Raw genomic sequence first — 23,451 nt, forward strand, 5'->3', positions numbered from 1 at the left:
ATTTTATAACTGCTATATATTTCTTATTTAAAGGGCAATGCAAAACCAGTTGAAATCCATGGAAATGTTCCATTCAATTCAAGAGGCTTTGCAGTAATCCCCAACTCAAGTATATACTTTCACATTACAGAACACTACAAATGTGACTCAAGTAAAAAGTATTTAAACTGCATTTTGCTGCTGATAATTTAAAAAATCTAGCACCCTTTTTAAGATCCTAGAAAATGTAATATTTGCTTAATATTCAGTAGCATTTGCTGAGTTGCTGTTGATAGGTGTGCTGACAAAAGGGCTTTCATCTGTTGAACTAGTGAATTTTTTTAGATATAATCAGACAAACATAAATCCATTTGCATGTTTATAGGTCCTAGTTTTCCTGAAAATGTCTGTAGAGTGCTAGATACCTCTGTGTTCACCCAAAAGCTTGTTCATTTAGAGCCAATCATCTCCTCTTTGTTTGATTCAGCTGGGAGGAATAACACTAGATGTGTGACCTCAATAATAGATTCCCCAACAAACCTATGGCTCAGAATTATGGCCTTCTGCAGAAACCTGCATATCCCTGTGGGTAAATCCTTCTCGTTCATATTTCTAAAATGAAAAGAACAGCAAAGAGTGATAGCTAAGTGAATAAATCTGCATGGGAAGAAACAGAACTACAATTGCTCAAGTTTTAACGGGTAGCACAAAAATTTGAGGCACGAGAGAGAGACTTGTCTCTTGATTATTGTAAATAAGTAAGGATTGTGTCTTTTTGTGGTTATACAAATTGTAAATTTGTATTCCTGACAGCGTTGATTGTAAAGGAATTTGGCAGAAAAATAGGTGATTGCTCACGTTTTGAAAATGGGATTTGTGTGCAAGTGGCATGTAAGTAATTGTATTAGTTACAGAGTAATAGCAGTATTTTTTAACCAGTATTAACCCCGGGTCTGTTATGCTGCACAAAATGTAAAGGGTTTTTATAGGTTTGTGCTGCAACTTTGTTCAGCTCTTTCTTTCTTCTGTTTATGTCTGAAGATGGCTGTAAACCAGGATTTTTTGGCCCTCAATGCCAGCGTAAGTTCCACAGTTTTTTTTTTAACAGTCTGAACCCAAATTATATACAAATACCAACATTTTAAATCCAAATGTAATGTGAACTTCAAGACTGTAACACGGAAAATGTTTTCTTTTACAAAATGTGCTGTTTAGCTTGCCAGTGCTATAGCTCGGGAGTGCTGGATGGCAACTGTGATGGAAAGACAGGACAGTGCAGATGTCGAGTAGGATTTCAGGGACTTTCCTGTGATGCCTGTGCAATAGGGTATTTTCAATACCCTTTCTGTCAGAGTAAGCAACAATGCTCTCTTTCTGTCAATATCACCCTGATCCTGTGGATGCATCCTTGTTCTATGTAGAGTTCAGGGGGAGTAAGGTTTGTGTCCTTTTGCAGGATTGAGACTTTAGTAAGTGATTCTGCATCGAATGATAGGAAGCAAAAAGTGAAAAGGTCCAAAAGAGGGTTTTTTCCCCCTAAATCATACAGGTACCTTCAACTCATTGGCTATTATCTAATGCATGATGCATCTATCAGATACTGATTTGATTATGGTTTTAATAATGTCTGATTGATAACAGTTTAACAAAAACGGAAAAAATTCCGTTAGCTTCTTTTTACAAAACCATAATTTTGGGCCTAGTTTGACTTGACAATGCCCCTTTGATGTATCAAGCTATGACTGCTACAGTCAGTGATAGAAAGGTGTTTGGTTTTTTTAAATACTTTTACTATACACCTACATACTGGAGTTGGTAATAGTCTATAGAGAATTTTTAAAATGTATTCCAGGAGCCCCACTCCAAACTGAAAAAAGAACAAGAGTACTTGTGGCACCTTAGAGACTAACAAATTTATTTCAGCATAAGCTTTCGTGGGCTACAGCTCACTTCTTCAGATGCATAGAGTGGAACACACAGACAGGAGATATTTATACATACAGAGAACATGAAAAGGTGGAAGTACCCATACCAACTGTAAGAGTCCAATCAATTGAGATGAGCTGTCATCAACAGGAGAAAAAAAAACCTTTGAAGTGATAATTGAGATGACCCATAGAAGGTGTGAGGAGAACTTAACATAGGGAAATAGACTCCAAACTGAGATTATAAAACCAGACCACTGTTGTTTACTTCACAAGTAGTCTTGAAAACAGTGGAACTACTTCCAGTGTAGAATACTGCCCCATCTGGCCCTGAATGAGAACAGTATGGTGCTTCCTTGCCACTGACATTTGGGCCAGATTCTGCCATACTTACTCACATTGATTAATTCCTTTCTTCACAAATAATCCCTTCGAAATCCATAAAGCTAATCAACAGCATAAGGATGACAGAATCTGGCCCTTAATACGGGAGATTAGGAAGAAGGGAATGTTCTTAGGAAGGAGGAAGAGGAATATCTCTGCAGCGACTGCCTCTAAAATTCTCTTCTTGTTTGTAGTGTGTGCATGTAATTCAGCTGGTGCCCTCCCTGAAATCTGTGATTTCCTTGGAAAATGTCTCTGCCGCTTTGAGGTAGATGGACCTCAGTGTGACAGCTGTCGTCCTGGCTACCATTCTTTCCCTATCTGTCAAGGTAAGATTACACGTGATACCTATAGCATTGAACTGGCCACTGAGAGGCTGGACTGGAATGACTGTACTTTAAGATTCTGTATTTGCATTGACTGGGGCAGTATTCATTATTGTAAATAGGTAAGGTTCTCTTACATTCTGTGTGGTGAAAGTTCATAGTTTCCCCTTGTCCTGTCACTGCGCTTGACTATTTAGAACACTAATTGCAGGCAAGCCTCTAAATCTAGTTATTAGATCTTATTTTTATGTTTCTCTATGTTTCATGGACAGATCGAACCCTGTAGTAGAGGTCAACAATCCGCACAAATGCTTTTTTTTTTTAAATAAAAGGCTAAGAAAACCCTTTTCACATAGATGTTTACAGCACTAGCAGTATCATTGACATCAGAAGAAATAAAGTATACAAAGATGTGCTATGAAGGATTTGTTTGTTTTTTAAGAGGGTCTCTGCTAGCAAGAGCACTTACATCCTTATAAGCTTTCTGTTTTGTAAAATGTACAAAGAAGTTGCTTTTTATTTTATAAATAAGAATCCATTTTCTCCTGGTCCGTCATTCCATATGTATTTTGAGAGCAAATGAAAGACCCTGGACCAGTCTCTGTTGTCTCATTTCTATCATGAAAGCCCATCAACATCATTAGAGTTGCACAGTTATGTCTGAGGGAAGAATTTGGGCCACATATCCAACTCCCACACTCTGCGTTACTGCCCTGATACAGAGAGCGGGTACTGATCAGTACTCATAGACTATAAGCCTATACAACTATACTGGGTCAAACCAAGGTCCATCTAACCCAGTATCCTGTCTTCTGACAGTGGCCAGTGCCAGGTGCTTCAGAGGGGATGAACAGAACAGGCAATCATCGAGTGATCCATCCCTTGTCGCCGTTCCCAGCTTCTGGCAAACAGAAGCTAGGAACACCATCCCTGCCCATCCTGGCTAATAGCTATTGATGGACCTATCCTCCACGAATTTATCTAGGTCTTTTTTGAACCCTGTTGTAGTCTTGGCCTTCATAACATCTTCTAGCAAAGGGTTCCACAGGTTTACTGTGCGTTGTGTGAAAAAATACTTCTTTTTGTTTGTTTAAAACCTGCTGTCTATTAATTTCATTTGGTGACCCCTAGTTCTTGTATTATGAGAATGAGTAAATAACATTTCCTTATTTACTTTCTCCCCACCAGTCATGATTTTATAGACCTCTGTCATGTCCCCTCGAGTCATCTCTTTTCCAAGCTGAAAAGTCCCAGTCTTATTAATCTCTTATAGATTCATAGACTCTAGGACTGGAAGGGACCTCGAGAGGTCATCGAGTCCAGTCCCCTGCCCTCATGGCAGGACCAAATATTGTCTAGACCATCCCTAATAGACATTTATCTAACCTACTCTTAAATATCTCCAGAGATGGAGATTCCACAACTTCCCTAGGCAATCTATTCCAGTGTTTAACTACCCTGACAGTTAGGAACTTTTTCCTAATGTCCAACCTAAATCTCCCTTGCTGCAGTTTAAGCCCATTGCTTCTTGTTCTATCATTGGAGGCTAAGGTGAACAAGTTTTCTCCCTCCTCCTGATGACACCCTTTTAGATACCTGAAAACTGCTATCATGTCCCCTCTCAGTCTTCTCTTTTCCAAACTAAACAAACCGAATTCCTTCAGCCTTCCTTCATAGGTCATGTTCTCAAGACCTTTAATCATTCTTGTTGCTCTTCTCTGGACCCTCTCCAATCTCTCCACATCTTTCTTGAAATGCAGTGCCCAGAACTGGACACAATACTCCAGCTGAGGCCTGACCAGCGCAGAGTAAAGCGGAAGAATGACTTCTCGTGTCTTGTTTACAACACACCTGTTAATGCATCCCAGAATCACGTTTGCTTTTTTTGCAACAGTATCACACTGTTGACTCATATTAAGCTTGTGGTCTACTATGACCCCTAGATCTCTTTCTGCCATACTCCTTCCTAGACAGTCTCTTCCCATTCTGTATGTGTGAAACTGATTGTTCCTTCCTAGGTGGAGCACTTTGCATTTATCTTTATTGAACTTCATCCTGTTTACCTCAGACCATTTCTCCAATTTGTCCAGATCATTTTGAATTTTGACCCTGTCCTCCAAAGCAGTTGCAATCCCTCCCAGTTTGGTATCGTCTGCAAACTTAATAAGCGTACTTTCTATGCCAACATCTAAATCGTTGATGAAGATATTGAACAGAACCGGTCCCAAAACAGACCCCTGCGGAACCCCACTTGTTATACCTTTCCAGCAGGATTGGGAGCCATTAATAACTACTCTCTGAGTACGGTTATCCAGCCAGTTATGCACCCACCTTATAGTAGCCCCATCTAAATTGTATTTTCCTAGTTTATCTATAAGAATATCATGCGAGACCGTATCTCTCCTCATATGGAAGCTGTTTCATACATCTACTCATTTTTTTTTTGCCCTTTTCTGTACCTTTTCCAATATCAATATATCTTTTTTGAGATGGGGCAACCACATCTGCACTCAGTATTTAAGATGCGGGCATACCATGGATTTATATAGAGGCAATATGATATTTTCTGTCTAATATTTTATCCCTTTCCTAATGATTCCCAACATGCTGTTAGCTTGTTTGACTGCCTCTGCACATTGAGTGGATGTTTTTCAAGAAGTATCCACAATGACTCCAAGATCTCTTTCGTGAGTGGTAACAGCTAATTTAGACCCCATCCTTTTTTATGTACAGTGGGGATTATGTTTTCCAATGTAGATTACTTTGCATTTATCAACATTTGAATTTCATCTACCATTTTGTTGCCCAGTCACCCAGTTTTAAAATCCTTTTGTAGCTTTTTGCAGTCTGCCTGGGAATTAACTATCTTCAGCAGTTTTGTATCATCTGCAAATTTTGCCACCTTTTTACAGATAATTTATGAATATGTTGAATAGGACTGGTCCCAGTACAGACCCTAAAGGGACACCACTAGTTACCTCTCTCCATTCTAAAAATTGACCATTTATTCCTGCCCTTTGTTTCCTATCTTTTAACTAGTTACTGATGCATGAGAGGATCTTCCTTCTTATCACATGACAGTTTACTTTGATGAGGGACTTGTCAAAGGCTTTCTGAAAATCTAAGTACACTATATCCACTGGATCTCCCTTGTCCACATGTTTGCTGACCACCTCAAAGAATTCTAGTAGATTGGTGAGGTATAATTTCCCTTTACAAAAACCATGTTGACTCTTCCCCAACAAATCATGTTAATCTATGTGTCTGATAATTCTGTTCTTTACTATACTTTCAACCAGTTTACCTGGTAGTGAAGTCAGGCTTACCGGCCTATAATTGCCAGAATCTCCTCTGAAGCCTTTTTTAAAAATTGGTGTCACATTAGCTATCCTCCAGTCATCTGGTACAGAAGCTGATTTAAATGACAGGTTACATGCCACAGTTAGTAGTTCTGCAATTTCACATTTGAGTTCCTTCAGAACTCTTGGGTGAATACCGTCTGGTCCTGGTGACTTATTACTGTTTAATATATCAATTTGGTCCAAAACTTGCTCTAATGACACCTTAATCTGTGACAGTTCCTCAGATTTGTCACCTAAAAAGAGTACCTCACATCATCAGCCATGGAGACTGATGCAAAGAATTAATTTAGTTTATCCGCAATGACGTTATTGTCCTTGAATGCTCCTTTAGCATCTCGATCATCCAGTGGACCCATTGGTTGTTTAGTAGGCTTCCTGCTTCTGATGAACTTACAGGTTTTTTTTGCTATTACTTCTTGAGTCTTTGGCTAGCTGTCTCCACATTCTTTTTTAGCTTTCCTAATTATATTTTTAATATTTCATTTGCCAGAGTTTATGCTCCTTTCTATTTTCCTCACTAGGATTTAATTTCCACTTTTTAAAGGATGTCTTTTTGCCTCTCACTGCTTCTTTTACATTGTTGTTTGGTCACGGTGGCGCTTTCTTGGTTCTCTTACTATTATTTGTTTTAATTTGGGGTCTACTTTTAGTCTGAGTCTCTATTTTGGTGTCTTTAAAATGTTTCTGTGTACCTTTTAGGGATTTCACTTTTGACATTGTACCTTTTAATTTCTGTTTTACTAACTTACTCATTTTTGTGTAGTTCCCCTTTCTGAAATTAAATGCTACTGTGGTGGGCTGGTGTGGTATTTTCCACACCAGAGGGATGTTAAATTTAATTATATTATCGTCATTATTACCAAGGTACATTCACCTCTTGGACCAGATCCTGTGCTCCACTTAGGACTGAATCAAGAATTGCCTCTCATCTTGTGGTTCCAGGACTAGCTGCTCCAAGAAGCAGTCGTTTAAGGTGTCAAGAAACTTCATCTCTGCAACCCGTCCTGAGTTGACTTGTACCCAGTCAATATGGGGATAGTTGAAATACCCCATTATTATTGAGTTTTTTTTATGTTTATAGCCTCTCTAATCTCCCTAAGAATTTCACAGTCACTATCATCTGGTCATCCTCATTTAATACGAGGCACTCAAGTTCACCCATCTTATTATTTAGACTTCTAACATTTGTATATAAGCACTTTTTAGGTGTCTGCCATTATGTGATGAAACTGAATGGGACTCTTCCATTTGACTGTTTCTCATCAGATCCTACCCATATTTTATCATCTTCAATCCTCTCCTCCTTACTAGGACATAGAGAATCTCCATTAATAGATCTTCCCCAGAGGGATGTCTTGAGTCCAAACCACATGGTCATCCGCACCTGTTGGCTTTCCCCCAGCCCTTAGTTTAAAAACTGCTCTACCACCCTTTAAATTTTAAGTGTCAACAATCTGGTTCTATATTGGTTTAGGTGGAGCCCATCATTCCTGTATAGGCTTCCTCTTTCCCAAAAGTTTCCCCAGTTCCTAATAAATCTAAACCCCTTCTCTCTACACCATCGTCTCATCCATGCACTGAGACCCTGCAGTTCGGCCTGTCTAACTGACCCTGCATGGGAACTGGAAGTATTTCAGAGAATGCTGCCATGGAGGTCATGGGCTTCAATCTCATACCAAGCAGCCTAAATTTGGCTTCCGGGACCTCTCCCCTATCCTTCCCTATGTCGTTAGTACCTACATGTACCATGAACACCGGCTTCTCCCCAGCACTACACATGTCTGTCTATTTGTGTTGAGAGATCTGCGGCCTTCATACTCAGCAGGCAAGTCACTGTGCTGTTCTTGTGGTCATCACAAACCCAGCTATCTATGTATCTAATGATTGAATCGCCCATTACTATCACTCCTCCTAATAACTGGAGTTCCCTCCCTTGGAGAGGTATCCTCAGTGAGAGAGGATACCATAGATTCATCTGGAAAGAGAGTCCCAACTATGGGATCATTTCCCTGTGCTCCAGTTTGATGCTCTTCTTCCCTGAGACTTACATCCTTCTCAAGAGCACAGAGGGTGTCAGACTGGGGATGGGACCCATCTACTGTGTCCCAGAAAGTCTCATCTATGTACCTCTCTTTTTCCTTTGCTCCTCCAGCTTAGTCACTCTGGTCTCCAAAGCCCATATGTGGTCTCTTGGGGCCAGGAGCTCCTTGCACGAAATGTACACATATGCCACTTGCCCATAAGGCAGGTAATCATACATGCTGCATTCAATGCAATAAACGGGATAGCCCCCACCTTGCTGCTGGACTTCTGTCTGCATTATCTTTTTACTCCTGCAACTCTTTCCATTATTGTTGGGGGTTTTTTATCAGGGGGTGTTTATTGCCTTAAGTTTAAGGAATGTTAATGAAAAGTATCTAGCCCCTCCCTTCTGAACTTCCTCACAAAACTCCCCTGTAACTATTTGTGTCTGTACAAGAAACCAGTCAAGTCTCTTTTTGTCACCAGTTTGTGTTAGAGAGTGTTTGCTTCAGGCAAGACGTTGCTGTATTGTTTAGTATGTGAAGCTGTTAATTCAGGATTTAAGTGGTGCAGGCCCTCAGCGCTGAGGTGAATTTTACCCAGTGAGAAAAGGTAATGTCTCATGTCAAAATACGTTTTGATGTATGCTTGTGTACACACATGAACATGTTGCATATAGAAAGATACAGGAGAATTTGCTTCCTAGTTGTTGTATCATTGTGATGTTACACAGGGTACAGTCTGGACTACTGAACAGCTGTGTCCCCTCAACTCTCCAACTTGGGGTGCCTTTTACTCTGCTTCACTGTCAGAAAAAACACTTCTGGTCTATGTTGTATGAGTGCTCTAGCCAGTCACTCCTGAGTTATATTGCAGAGTGACACCAGCAAATTCCCAGTTCCAGACTTGTCCTCAAATATGTGTGTTTTATAGTGCCTAGCAGTTTTCTTCTGGACGATAAAAGTTCATAGAAAGTCCGTCATTTCGTTAATAGAAAATGATATGCACAAACCCCATTATCTTAAATGGAGGTTCCCAATCACTTCATTCCATACACACTAGTTTAGATAAAATAATAAAATAAGTTTATTAACTACAGAAAGAAAGATTTGAAGTGATTACAAGTAATCAGGCATAAAAGTCAAAATTGGTTACAAAGAAAATAAAAAGTAAAACACAACTAATATCTAACTTATCAAGATAAATGAATTCAAAGGAAAGGTTTTTCTTACGACATACTTTTGCAATCATTAGTGACTGAACTCTTTCAGTCAGGACTCATCCCCCCAGTCCAGTGTCTTTTCAGGTGCTGTTGATGCCCGTGAGCAGAGAGAAAGAGAGGAGTATTTTGGGGCTTCTCTTGCCATTTCTTATAGTTCTCTTTTCCCTTTGAAGATCGTCTCCAGCTGGTGTTCAGGAGACAGGAGGTCTGGGGGATGGGAACCTCCCACAGTTTCACTGTTAATATGTAAAGTTCTCATTTGCACCCTTCTTTCTGCCAAAGAATGGCTGCTTAACCAGGTGATAATCCATTTGATTGTGTTGACACCTGCCTGAGATGTTATCTAGCCTTTTGTCTCTGGGGAACTAGTTTGAAGCTGTTTCCCCAGACTTGGAACATGACATAGACTCATAGACTCTAGGACTGGAAGGGACCTCGAGAGGTCATCGAGTCTAGTCCCCTGCCCTCATGGCAGAACCAAATACTGTCTAGACCATCCCTAATAGACATTTATCTAACCTACTCTTAAATATCTCCAGAGATGGAGATTCCACAACTTCCCTAGGCAATCTATTCCAGTGTTTAACTACCCTGACAGTTAGGAACTTTTTCCTGTCCAACCTAAATCTCCCTTGCTGCAGTTTAAGCCCATTGCTTCTTGTTCTATCATTGGAGGCTAAGGTGAACAAGTTTTCTCCCTCCTCCTGATGACACCCTTTTAGATACCTGAAAACTGCTATCATGTCCCCTCTCAGTCTTCTCTTTTCCAAACTAAACAAACCCAATTCCTTCAGCCTTCCTTCATAGGTCATGTTCTCAAGACCTTTAATCATTCTTGTTGCTCTTCTCTGGACCCTCTCCAATCTCTCCACATCTTTCTTGAAATGCAGTGCCCAGAACTGGACACAATACTCCAGTTGAGGCCTAACCAGCGCAGAGTAGAGCGGAAGAATGACTTCTCGTGTCTTGTTTACAACACACTTGTTAATGCATCCCAGAATCACGTTTGCTTTTTTTGCAACAGTATCACACTGTTGACTCATATTAAGCTTGTGGTCCACTATGACCCCTAGATCTCTTTCTGCCATACTCCTTCCTAGACAGTCTCTTCCCATTCTGTATGTGTGAAACTGATTGTTCCTTCCTAAGTGGAGCACTTTGCATTTGTCTTTATTGAACTTCATCCTGTTTACCTCAGACCATTTCTCCAATTTGTCCAGATCATTTTGAATTTTGACCCTGTCCTCCAAAGCAGTTGCAATCCGTCCCAGTTTGGTATCGTCTGCAAACTTAATAAGCGTACTTTCTAAGCCAACATCTAAATCGTTGATGAAGATATTGAACAGAGCCGGTCCCAAAACAGACCCCTGTGGAACCCCACTTGTTATACCTTTCCAGCAGGATTGGGAGCCATTAATAACTACTCTCTGAGTACGGTTATCCAGCCAGTTATGCACCCACCTTATAGTAGCCCCATCTAAATTGTACTTTCCTAGTTTATCTATAAGAATATCATGCGAGACCGTATCAAATGCCTTACTAAAGTCTAGGTATATCACATCCACCGCTTCTCCCTTATCCACAAGGCTCGTTATCCTATCAAAGAATGCTATCAGATTAGTTTGACACGATTTGTTCTTTACAAATCCATGCTGGCTATTCCCTATCACCTTACCACCTTCCAAGTGTTTGCAGATGATTTCTTTAATTACTTGCTCCATTATCTTCCCAGGCCCAGAAGTTAAACTAACTGGTCTGTAGTTTCCTGGGTTGTTTTTATTTCCCTTTTTATAGATGGGCACTATATTTGCCCTTTTCCAGTCTTCTGGAATCTCCCCCGTCTCCCATGATTTCCCAAAGATCATAGCTAGAGGCTCAGATACCTCCTCTATTAACTCCTTGAGTATTCTAGGATGCATTTCATCAGGCCCTGGTGACTTGCAGGCATCTAACTTTTCTAAGTGATTTTTTACTTGTTCTTTTTTTATTTTATCTTCTAAACCTACCTTCTTCCATATATAAAGTAGAATTTTATAACTTTACATACAATGTTGCCACAGATATTTTACCAGTACAATAATGTTCAGCAGATTATGAGTTTTTAAATGATACCTCGCAAGACATACTTTGTACAAAATTTATCATAGTCTTGTAAAAAGGTTGAATATAGGGGGTTCAGAATGTCACAATCATTATTTTGGATTAGTAAATATAACAGACACCTTCATTATGGATTAAGTTCTCAATATATACCTATGAAAGGACTACAGAATTCTTTGTGCTCTTTAGAAGAAAAATCCAAAGTACTAGTTTTGAATCAACAAATAAAATGGATGGAGTAAAGAATTACCATATGGCTCTCCCTTTTACAGATCTGGAGCACATTATAATGTTTTAATGAAAAACATCAAATCAGAGTTCTACATTGGTACACACAGTTCAGTGATTTTAAAATACTACGTCTATGCTATAATTTTTTTAAGTTGGAAGGGAATCAAATGGCAATCTAGAGTAGAAAATGTAGCCCATATTGAACTGGTTTAAACATTTAACACTGAAATCTACAATGAAACATAAAAGGCATAAGAGATCATGCAAAAACAAGTCACAAAAGACTGTAAAAGATAATTAAATATAAAAGAAAAAACTAAAAGGGGGTATGCAGTCAAAGTGAAAAAGGGATTGACACAGTTTCTTCTTTAACCATTGTTTACCTATGCGTGATCATAAAACTAATGTAATGGGACATGGCAGGAAGTTTGGAAAGTTTTTTTTTTATGTAGTGCAACAGCAGAGTTCCTTGGAAAACTCGATTAGGAAGAAGAGTGAGAAAAACTATTTGGTTTAGTATAATATTATCCATCTGTGTGCCAATCCCACTTAAGATCAAATCACTGTTCCTCCAGCTATACACACTAGCCTGGGCCAGATTCTCCTCTCACTTAGTGTCTGATCCTGCCCCATTGAAGTCAATGAGAGCATTACCATTGATTCACTGGGAGTAGGATGAAGCCCTTACACTGATGTAACTACATTTAAATGAAATGAGAATTTAACTCTCTACATTTAACTTTGTTTATTTGTTTATTGTAATGCTATAATGTCTAGGAACCCCAGTCCTGGACCAAAACCCCATTGTACTAGATGCTGTACAGAGAACAAAAAAGATGGTCCCTGCCCCAAAGAGTTTACAATCTAATGTTCAACTGTAGGCATTGGTGCCACTGAAGAAATGATTTTGGGAGAGGTGGGAAGTAAGTTTGTTTTAGCAGCTCTCTCCCTCACATATTGACTGGGTAGTCAGTCCTGCTACTTCTCTTAATTCTGTGAAATAAACACAGCAGAGTAAGACAGCTTTGGCTGCTGAACAGAGAGGAACTGAAAGAGGGAAACCAGAAACACATACACAGAACAGGGAGACAACGTTTAAAATAGTGGTAACTCCAGTAAAAACACTCAGCTGGACAGTAGTTATATTCTGACACTGATTCACAAACCACATGCTAGTTCTTATGCATTATTTCACAGCACGTAAACTAGCTTTTTTGCACTGTGGCAGCAATTCATTTGAGAGTTTGTTGAACTAAAGTTGGTCAGCAGTTTGTAACATGAACGCTGTGTATCAAATTGTTATGCAAATAAATTATTAGCTAGTCATTATGCCAGATCAAATGCTGCTCAACTTCCTCAATTCTTACTACATGAGGTTATCTTTTAAGACTTTAAGTACTTTCCTCAAATAATTTTCCTTCAGTTTTTAGGTGAATTTCTATCCTCAATATAGTTTTCAAATGAACAAACTAAATCTTTCTTTAAGCAATAAATTATAGCATTGCAATAAGACACTAATATCATGGCTGATCAGGCAATTGTATTCTAAGCCACTGTTTGCAGATGTTTATTTTTGCTGGTAAAATCATGGTTTTGGCTGAATGTCTTGTGTTTGTTTTTGAGCCAAAGGTGAATTTTTCAGAACATTTTATTTTAAAATAACTATTGCTTTAGACAAATAGCTGCATGAATAATTATTTATTATTTCCCCCCATGCAGAATGCAACTGTGATTCGCTTGGCTCGTTGGACAATACATGTGGGCCCACCGGTCAGTGTCGGTGCCATAAAAACTATGCTGGACTTAGATGCAACCAATGTGCTCCAGCTTATTTCAGCTATCCCAACTGCTTGTGTGAGTAACAGCAGTTTCTTCTTTTGCTTTGCTTTCCTTTTGTTTTCTGTTACACAGAAAAAATCAGTTAATTCCCTCAAAAGCTTTTCCATATAAAACTGCAATAATCAAAGCAAGAGTATGAGTCATTTTAGGCAGAAACAGTAAGTGGTTCCCTCCTCCCCCTGTTTATTTGGTACAATGTATCTAGCAGCTCTGTGGGACAGGTAGATGAGGCTACCAACTATAGTTCTTAAAAATCTCATTAACCTCTCAGACCTTGTCTGGACTAGGATTTAAAGTGTGATGTAGGCACATGTTAGCTAACGTGCTAACTAACATGTTTTAAAAGTCTAATGTAGACATTGCTCGCTGCCTCTAGCAAGTCTAACTTGGTCAAGTCCAACCCAACAGGGAGACTCAGCTTTAACTCAACTAATTTGGCATGTATTAAAGTATAGATTGCCTGGTAGACTTTTAAAGCATATTAGCATGCGTTAGCTCTCATGTGCTAATATCACACCTTAACTCCTAGTCTACATGAGACCTAAAAGGGCTCGATCCTGAAAACCTACTCATCTCAGTAGTCACCTGAGCAGTTCTTCTGATCAGACCCAAAATGAATTATATGATTGATATTACAGAAACCTAGAGACAGTGAAGTTCTCAAGTAGAGTGAAACATACAGGCACTGTCTACACTATAATTAAAATCAGATGTTTAAATACTTTAAACATGGTTTTATGTGCGTGGTTATAGGTGTGGTTGTCATGTGCCTGGTACTACTGACCATCATTAAGAGGGATATTTGTTTCCTGCAAATCAGGCTCATTAAAATTTATTTCAGATTGGCAGTACAGAGGAGCTGTATTGTTTTACAGTATGGCTATAACCAATTCTCAGGACAAAATTCAAACAACTTTTAGGGAACCAATTGCTACTCTACAAGGACAATTGTTATTAAAAGTTTCAACTTTAGACACTGATCCTGCAAAGACACATGCTTAACCTCACACACACTGAGTAGTCCAATTCACTTCAGTGGGACTACTCACAATGTGTAAATTAAGCATGTGTGTAAGTCATTGCAATACTGGGGTCAGTAGTGTGGACAGGAACATGAAGATGACCACAAATGTTACTGCTCCCCGAGTAAAAGACAAGACCCTGTTTTTAGCCCTTCCTAGTCAGGGATTAAAGATCTGATGTTAGAACATAGTATGTGCTATCTCACAGTTTTAAATCCTAGCCTAGAAAAGGCCTTTTCCTTAAGATATCTGTAACATTAAACAGAACCAGCAAATGAAAACCAATCCCCACTTCAGTCTGCCATTGGATTGAAGCAAAGAACGGAAGAATGAGTGGAGTGAAGTTCCTGATAATCCTACCTGCTTCTCTTAAGAAGGGAAAAATCAAGTTATCTTGTAACTCTTGTGTGAAATAAGGCACTTAGATTTCATATTGATGGGTGCACTATTAATAAGTACCTAGGCAGAGAGGTTGTTTTTTTTAACAGTCTTATTGCAAAGAAAATCAGGAATGTTCCAGGCAAGTAATGTTAAATTTTAAAACTTCACAGTCCCGAAACAGGTTATTTCTTACTAAATGTAGCTTGAATCTTGCCAAATAATGATTTTTTGTTCAGCTTGTCAGTGTTCTCCCCATGGTTCCTACAAGACCACATGTGAGTCAACAACAGGGCAGTGTGAGTGTCGAACAGGCATTACGGGGCAGCAGTGTGACAGATGCCTTTCAGAAGCCTACAGTTTTCCCTATTGCCAAGGTAAGGTTTATGATGGAAAATACTTTATCTTGATGCAAAATATATACATTTTTACCTTTGTGTTCCCCAGAGTACTCCACTGTATAGATAGCTCCATAGAACCCCCATTGAAACATGTACAGGACACATCAGGGAGATAGACTGGATGATCTAATAGGTCTTATTTATTGCTCACTTCCATGCTTCATAAACTGCACTGAGGGAATTTGACACTTTTTAGCTGGTGGCATTGTAGATTTAGGAAAAAAAACCTTGGTTATTCAGTGTTTTCTCTCTTTCTTTTCCCATCCCTGCCATATTTTTGCAAATAATCCTGATGAGGTTACATGTAAAAATAAAAATTCTAAACTATGCATTGATACTAATTATCCCTTTACACCGTTATATTAAAGACTTCAACTCATTTTAAAATATCAAGATCACCCCAGGCAACCTTATTATAAAAAAGTTTGGAATTCGCAACTGCTCCATTGCTTCATTTAAAAAAATGATCATATGTTTATTTTTTTAATTACATAAAGGAGTGAACAATGACTGTGACCCAGCAGGTACTCTTGATTCCCATTCTGTAAGTATTATATTTTTGGCATTTACAATAAATGTTGAGAATTGATTCACTATATCTATAATTACTGAATACTTTGACTTGGAATTTCTGAATATTATAGATGATAACCTAAGTCAAGAAGTGTTGTAACGGACATGGGGGGAATTCTGTATTACACCTAGTCTTGCTAGATAAAGAGGAATTGGTCACAGAACTAAAAATTAATGGTAGCTTTGGTACAAGTGATCGTGACTTGCACAAAGTAGAGCAGCAACAGAACCTGAGGGAGCTTAGTAAAACTGTCATAAAAGCTAAGCTGTTTGAAATTGTATGTCACTCTATACCCAAGCCAACATAGATGCTGCGGAAACATAGCTAGGCTTAAAACAAAAGCTAGCAGCAAAAGTACTGCATCTATTAAATAAGCTAAACCAAAAACTTGTTAATAAACTTTTCTTAACTGCATATAATAAACACGCCCCCAAATGATGATTCCCCATTTATAATTATTCTACCATTTCCATCCAGTAAGGGACAAATACCATTGTTAGGATTCTTTCTGTTTTTAATATACTTTAAAAACTCCTTCTTATTGTCCTTAACGGTGGTGGCCATAGATTTCTCCGTGCATACCTTTGCTTCCCTTATCAATTTTCTACAACTTCTAGCTTTGGATTTATGTTCATTACTGTCAACTTCCCCTTTCTTCCATTAGTAATATATTATTTTTTAATTTTTATAGCTGCCTTCACTTTCCCTCTAAATGAGGTCATTTTTTAACCAATATGGCCTTCTTTCTCAATTTGTGGGATTGTGGCTTCTTGGGCATCTTCTGAAGTGCTCTTAGGCAATTCCCAGTTGTCATTCTATATAAAAGGGGAAACAAGGACAACCCAGGGAATTACAGACCAGTGAGCTTAACTTTTGTACCCAGAAAGATAATGGAGCAAATAATTAAGCAATCAGTTTGCAAACACCTAGAAGATAATAAGGTGATAAGTAACAGTCAGCATGGATTTGTCAAGAACAAATCATGTCAAACCAACCTGATAACTTTCTTTGACAGGGTAACAAGCCTTATGGATGGGGGGAAGTGGTAGATGTGGCATATCTTAACTTTAGTAAAGTTTTTGATACTGTCTCGCATGACCCTCTCATAAACAAACTAGGGAAATGCAACCTCGATGGACCTACAATAAGGTGGATGCATAACTGGTTGGAAATCCATTCCCAGAAAGTAGTTATCTGTGGCTCTCAGTCAAGATGAAAGGGCATATTGAGTGGGGTCCCTCAAGGATCAGTTCTGGATCCAGTTTAATTTCAATATCTTCATCAATAATGTAGGTAATGGCATAGAGAGTACACTTCTAAAGTTTATGGACAATACCATGCTGGGAGGGGTTGCAAGTGCTTTGGAGGATAGGATTATAATTCAAAATGATCTGGACAAAATGGAGGAAATGGTCTGAAGTAAACAGGATGAAATTCAGTAAGGACAAATGCAAAGTACTACACTTGGGAAGGATCACACATACAAAATGGGAAATGACTGCCTAGGAAGGAGCACTGTGGAAAGGGATCTGGGGGTCATCGTGGACCACAAGCTAAATATGAATCAACAGTGTAACACCATTGCAAAAAAAAGTGAACAGCATTCTGGGATGTATTAGCAGGAGTGTTGTAAGCAAGAAATGAGAAGTAATTCTTCTGCTGTACTTCACACTGATTAGGCCTCAACTGGAGTATTGTGTACAATTCTGGGCACCGCATTTCTGGAACATGTGGAGAAATTGAAGAAAGTCCACAGAAGAGCAACACATATGATTAAGTATCAGAGGGGTAGCCATGTTAGTCTGGATCTGTAAAAGTGGCAAAGAGTTCTGTGGCACCTTATAGACTAACAAACGGATTGGAGCATGAGCTTTTGTGGGTGAATACCCCCTTCGTCGGATGCCCAGAACTCTTTGCTGCTTTTACATATGAGTAAAGGTCTAGAAAACATGACCTATGGAGGAAGTTTGAAAAAAAAAATTGGGTTTGTTTAGTCTGGAGAAGAGAAGACTGAGATGGACATAACAGTTTTCAAATACATAAAAGGTTGTTACAAGGAGGGAGAAAAAATGTTCTCCTTAACCTCTGAGGATGAGACGAGAATCAGTGGACTTAAACTGCAGCAATGGCGATTAGGTTGGACATTACAAAAAACTTCCTAACTGTCAGAGTGGTTAAGCACTGGAATAAATTGCCCAGGAAGGTTGTGGAATCTGTATCATTGGAGATTTTTAAGAGCAGGTTAGACAAACACCTGTCAGGGATGATCTAAATAATATTTAGTTCTGCCGTGAGTGCAGGGGACTGGACTAAATAACTTCTCAAGGTCCCTTCCACTCCTACAATTCTATGATTCTATGTTTCATATTTTTCTAATTAAATTCTTCCTCCCAGCTGATCTGTCTCATAATTATTTTCAGCTTTGTCAAGTTGGCCCTTTTAAAACACCGAGTAAATATACTACTGGTTTGGCCTTTTTCTGTTTGCACTTTATAATCATGTTATGACATACCTTGGCACGCTTATGCATTTTAAAAGTTTACTTTTATTGTTTATGAGGTGTTTTAATAGTTTTTAACTATTTTTCACTGAATGTTAGTGACTGCAGATTGGTGAAATTTAATAACATTTAGCACATTGACATTATTGAATAATATTTTAATAGATTTAATTTTAAGCTATTAATTAGATTTGGTTTTAATTAAGGGTGTTTTATTTTTTATATAATTGTTTAGTTTTAATGCAATGTTTGTGTATAAAATACTACTACATAGGTTTTTACTTTCTAATATTTTATACTGAAGATAAACAGATTTTTTGGACAAGAATGTTAATGGTTAAGCTTTATTTCTTATATTTACTGATTTTTTTGGGGTGTTGGGTTGCTTTTGGCTTCCAAAACACACAGCCATCTGAAAAAGAAAATACAACCCTATTGTGGTTTCTCTTTGGAGCCTTTGTAAGATTTTAATTAAATTGCATGTTTTATTTAATTTGTTTTACTCTTTTTATGATATACACTACATATTACATGGGAATGCACTTTCTTCTCATAGTGCACTCTTTACCCTTTATTAGCCATAAAATTGTTAGCCATATTAATTTTTATATGAAGTGCTTGTTTTGTGCTTGTAGAATTTTCATCTACTCCTATCAAAGTGCTTGTCTGATTACTTAGAGCCACCTTAAGGTTCGGTGTTCTGAACTTTGCTATTCTTGTGAGTACTCCTCCCCCACCTCATCTTTCTTTTCTTTTGCAGCCTTTTTAGCTTCTATTTTATTAAGTCAGAAGGATTTAGAGTCTCTTCCTACTGTCCTGGTTCTAGCCATCGCTGCCGTAGCCACAACCACATTCTCTAGTCCTTATTTTAAAAGGTGTTGAACTTCCTAAAAACACTGAGGTACTCAAATGATTAAATGCTAAATAACAAAGCCAGATAACACCAGCTACTTGTGTTTGGCATGAGGAAAAAACAAAAAACAATTTTGCAAAGACTACCCGGAAACATTGACAGCTGCTCAAAAAGTATGTGTGTCAGCTTTTGTAACTTAGAATGAAAGATTCAAAGGATGTTTAGTGGAATTTTTTAAAAGCCAATTCATTTTAAACATTCAAAATTGGGTTTTAGATGCTAGGAGTGTTTGTTTAGGTCCTTAAAACTTTGCATAAGTACACAAATGTATTTGCATTTCTTTTGAATATTTTGCTTAGCGTCCCTTGTGTTGCTCTAAGTATTTTTTACACAACTGTACCTAGATTACATTCCCTACTTGTACATTCACAGGCAGACAAGTTCAAATGGAAACCTCTTTTTTTCGTGATTTTGACTACATTGTCCATAGGGCAAACCACACATCCAAAGTTACATGGAAGACCTCTTCCTTTACTATATATACATTTACACATTACATTGCATTTACTGTACATCACACGTTTTGGGATTGGCTTGGTTACTTTGTAGGAACCAATCCCTGTACTGCATGCTCTGTCCACTAACTGTCTGTGCACGACTTATGCTTTTCCTCATCTCACGTTCTGGGCTTATTTTGTCCATTGTTAACTTGTTCACTGTAAATGGTTCCCTGGGTATTCACTCTTATCTTAGCTATTATAGACATTCTGTCTGATATATTACTGTGCATCCTTAGCACAGACATTCTGTTTTAGTTTGCTTATCTGTTTACCTCCCTAATCCTGTCTCCCAAGAAATAAGCCACATCGATGTCAAGCCAGGCTTACAGTGTTATAATATGAGACTTTACTTGGTAACTACCTGGGTGCACTTTCCTGGGCCCAGTGAATTTTAGTATACTAAAGCAAAGATGTTTTTTCCCAAGAATTTGTTCTGAGATTTGCCTCAGCATCTATTCTTTAAATATCAATATAGTACAAGTTCTGTATCCTGTCTTCTGGATGTAAGTTAGCATGCTTCTTTTTGAATACTACATAAAATATCCTTTTTGGAGATAAACAAGAGTGATGTAAGCTAGTGCTTTCCCCCTCTGTTGCACATTATTCACATTCCTTAGAGTTCCATAGTAGGAAGAAATCTCAGTGTGCCTCATTGTTCAGAGAACATTCTTTTCATTATTTAAAATAATGTGGACACTGGGATGCCCAATGTTTGATTCTTTTCTGCCATTAGGGCTATTGTCGGTGTCTGGAGCATGTTGAAGGTCCTATATGTAGCAAATGCAAGCCACTTTACTGGAATCTGGCCAGAGAAAACCGTGATGGATGTACAGGTAAGATTTCATGCATGCATTTCTTCAGGTCATCAAAGACGGTTAAACTCTTTTTATCCATCTTCATCAGCTATAATTAGTGACACAAACCTCCTGTGTTGGTTATTGTATGGTAAGAGCAGATTTTTATACTGCTGACATTTGGTACCAAATTAGCCATGATTCTTACACTTGTTTTCAAAACTCAGACCCTATCCTAGCACTAACATTTGATGATGCTGGCCCAAATTCTGCTCTCGGTTACATTGATATGAATCAGGTGTAATCCCATTGTGACTTCAGAGGAGTTATGCAAACTTTATATCATTATAATTTAGAGCAGAATTTGCCCAAGAGTTTGGAGAAAATGTTCTTTCTCCTCTGATCGTTTATTCTCCTAAGTTATCAAGGGTGAGAAAGCATTCTTATTGGCTTCACAATTTGCACAGCCTGCTGTTATTTATATCTAAGTAAGATCAGTGTGAGAGTTGCAGTTGGTACTCTGCAGCTGACAGCTGCAGTTAATGAGGATGTGGTGTACCATCTATTTGTAAATTGCAGAGCAACCATTTTATTTTTAAAGTCCTACTTCTTCCATACGTTTCTCTTCTAGTGGATTGCTTCACAGCAACCTCCCAATGGGTGGAAAGATGAGGTATACAGCCAGCTTCTAGAGCTACCACCACTATCTTTACAGCACTGAATCCAGATATAGCTCAGTCTGTATCTTCTCCCCAGAGACCAGTCACATCACCTCTCCATAGTCCCAGTGTCAGTAGGGGCACTTCCATGGCTGCACAATGCACCTATGTCAGCAAAGATGGTTCCTGTGATATTTGTCTCATTTCTGTTTCATGAAACATGTTGCAATTGTCCCAAGGGTAGCACTGGAAAATAAGGAATAGTCAATCACTCTGGCAGAAGCAGCTTTTTCTCTCTCCACATAAGTACCTCCAATGATCAGAGCAATATCACTTTTGATTCTGGATAGAAGGAAGGGCAAACAATTCCTCAATCTCAATTCAAGCCTGTCTTTGTCAAAAACAAATTGGAATATTTCAGACCAGTGTGTGGATGATAACTGCCCAGTTGTGTAGGGGAGAGAAGAACACAAGAAGCCCTCACTCTTTCTCCCTTTTCTTTTCCTCTCCCCTCATCCCATTATCCTCCTGCAATTCAGGGACTGGCCATAGCTGTGTTTCCTGTGCTATCCTGAGGGAAGGGCTTGCTCTGTACTAGCATTGTCTGGAGTGTGAGCCATCAACAATGTGTCAGTGGGGAGGTAGTGTTATGGCCTGGCCTTACTCTCTTTCTGCCCTCACACTTGCCATAAAGCAGTGTATTCTGCACTCCTGAGAAGTGGGTGTTCCTCCTTCATGTCTTAGAGCTCCAGAAGACAGTGTGACTTCCAGAGGAAAATTCACATTAATGCTCAGTGAATCGCTATTTCAGATTCTGTTGCTTTTGGTCCAAAGGCTTCTTAGGAAGATGAAATTCAGGTCAATGTGTCTGTCTTCGCAGAGTGCCAATGTGATGTGACTGGAACACTAAGTGGAGTTGGAGAGTGTCAGCAGGTAAAAAGAAATTAAGTTTGCATAAAAAGGAAGTGTTTTAGCACTCAGTAGGGTAGAATTGCTATAAATGGTTATTGTCCTTATATGAACAAATAATTGGTGACATTCCAGATATACAGTATTATATAAAACTTCCCTGGCAAGTTTTTTTAGGGTCTTGAGCACATATCCTTTAGACTGTCTGTTCAAGGTGACAGATAGCAATAGTAATATCCTGAAAATATCTTATTTGTTCTGGTCAGGATTTTTTTTTCCTTTTGAATAAGAAATATTGAACAAAAAGTTGAAACCATCTTGATCAAATCATTTTCTCTGCAGAAGAATGGTGACTGTCATTGCAAGCCTGATGTTTGTGGAGGTTCCTGTGACACTTGTGAAGCTGGCTATTACTCTCTGGAAAACAGGAATTACTTTGGGTGTCAAGGTAAAATGGAAAATGAGTGTTTCCAACAGAGTAGTTACAATGGTAATTAAAGTGTCTTTAAAATCCCAAGGGTCACATTTTCAGAATGAGGCCTCTGTTTGAACACTAAACTACCCGTTTCTGCATTTTTTTACACTATCACTTGTGAGTGCATGTCATAAATGTAGAAGTGCAAACCCCAGTTTGAGTGTGCAGACTGAGCTCATTCATGAGCAATTAGTTTTGCTCATGAATATTCTGTCATCTTCCTTAAGGCTCTCTGCACCAGTTAAGTCACCTATTTCCATCAAAAGGGACAAGGAACAGGGCACTTGTTTCTATAGCATACAGAGCCTCTCTGACAAAGGCTGATACCTTTCCCACCACCCACTTGGAGGACGTTTAAATGAAATGGAAAGCCCTGTGAAGTGTCTCCAAGCTGAGATAAATTTTACCCAAACAAAACATATGGAAAGGCCTAAATATCACAGTTAAATATACTTTAAAACAAGATATATGAAAATTATATATCCTTTTACTTTCCTTTCAGGACCTTAGATCAGGGTTGTTTGTTTCTTCTGCAAGAATTAATAACATCACTGATGCCTATTAGAACTTCAGCTCCATTCTGTGCTTGCTGATTGTAATGTTATTAGCTGCTGCAAGAAAACCATGAAATGCTGAATACAGATCCTAGCAGATTGTAAACTGCTTCCCCACAACCCCGAGATGTACCTGTATGTCATTTTAAGTCTTTTCTGTGAGGCTTAGCCCAAAATATATTGAAATTGCTGGAAATATCCCCGTAGCCTTCATTGGGATTTGGATCAGTCCCTTAATGATTTAAGATTTTAAAATATATTTTTAGATCATTTCAGTTCTTTAACCAATCCCTTCTTCAGTGTGTGGAGTTATAAATTGTGGCCAAGCTGATCAAACCTAGATAATAAACGTAAAGTACCTAAGCAAAAGTGGTCTGATTTT

At 38.5% G+C, this 23,451-nt stretch overlaps 1 protein-coding gene across 1 annotated transcript in view; it reads left to right on the forward strand.

Annotated features, from left to right (window-relative positions):
- Positions 1 to 23,451, forward strand: part of LAMA3 (laminin subunit alpha 3) — a 198,997-nt gene that overhangs the window by 64,237 nt on the left and 111,309 nt on the right. The window contains exons 12-20 of the mRNA XM_050939774.1: positions 969 to 1,059; positions 1,195 to 1,332; positions 2,483 to 2,617; positions 13,271 to 13,405; positions 15,030 to 15,167; positions 15,689 to 15,735; positions 20,412 to 20,511; positions 22,012 to 22,064; positions 22,383 to 22,488. Of these exons, the coding sequence (XP_050795731.1) occupies positions 969 to 1,059; positions 1,195 to 1,332; positions 2,483 to 2,617; positions 13,271 to 13,405; positions 15,030 to 15,167; positions 15,689 to 15,735; positions 20,412 to 20,511; positions 22,012 to 22,064; positions 22,383 to 22,488 (943 nt within the window). The remainder of the gene's footprint in view (positions 1 to 968; positions 1,060 to 1,194; positions 1,333 to 2,482; positions 2,618 to 13,270; positions 13,406 to 15,029; positions 15,168 to 15,688; positions 15,736 to 20,411; positions 20,512 to 22,011; positions 22,065 to 22,382; positions 22,489 to 23,451) is intronic.

This window comes from Gopherus flavomarginatus, chromosome 2 (genome assembly GCF_025201925.1).
Source record: "Gopherus flavomarginatus isolate rGopFla2 chromosome 2, rGopFla2.mat.asm, whole genome shotgun sequence".
NCBI lineage: Eukaryota > Metazoa > Chordata > Testudines > Testudinidae > Gopherus > Gopherus flavomarginatus.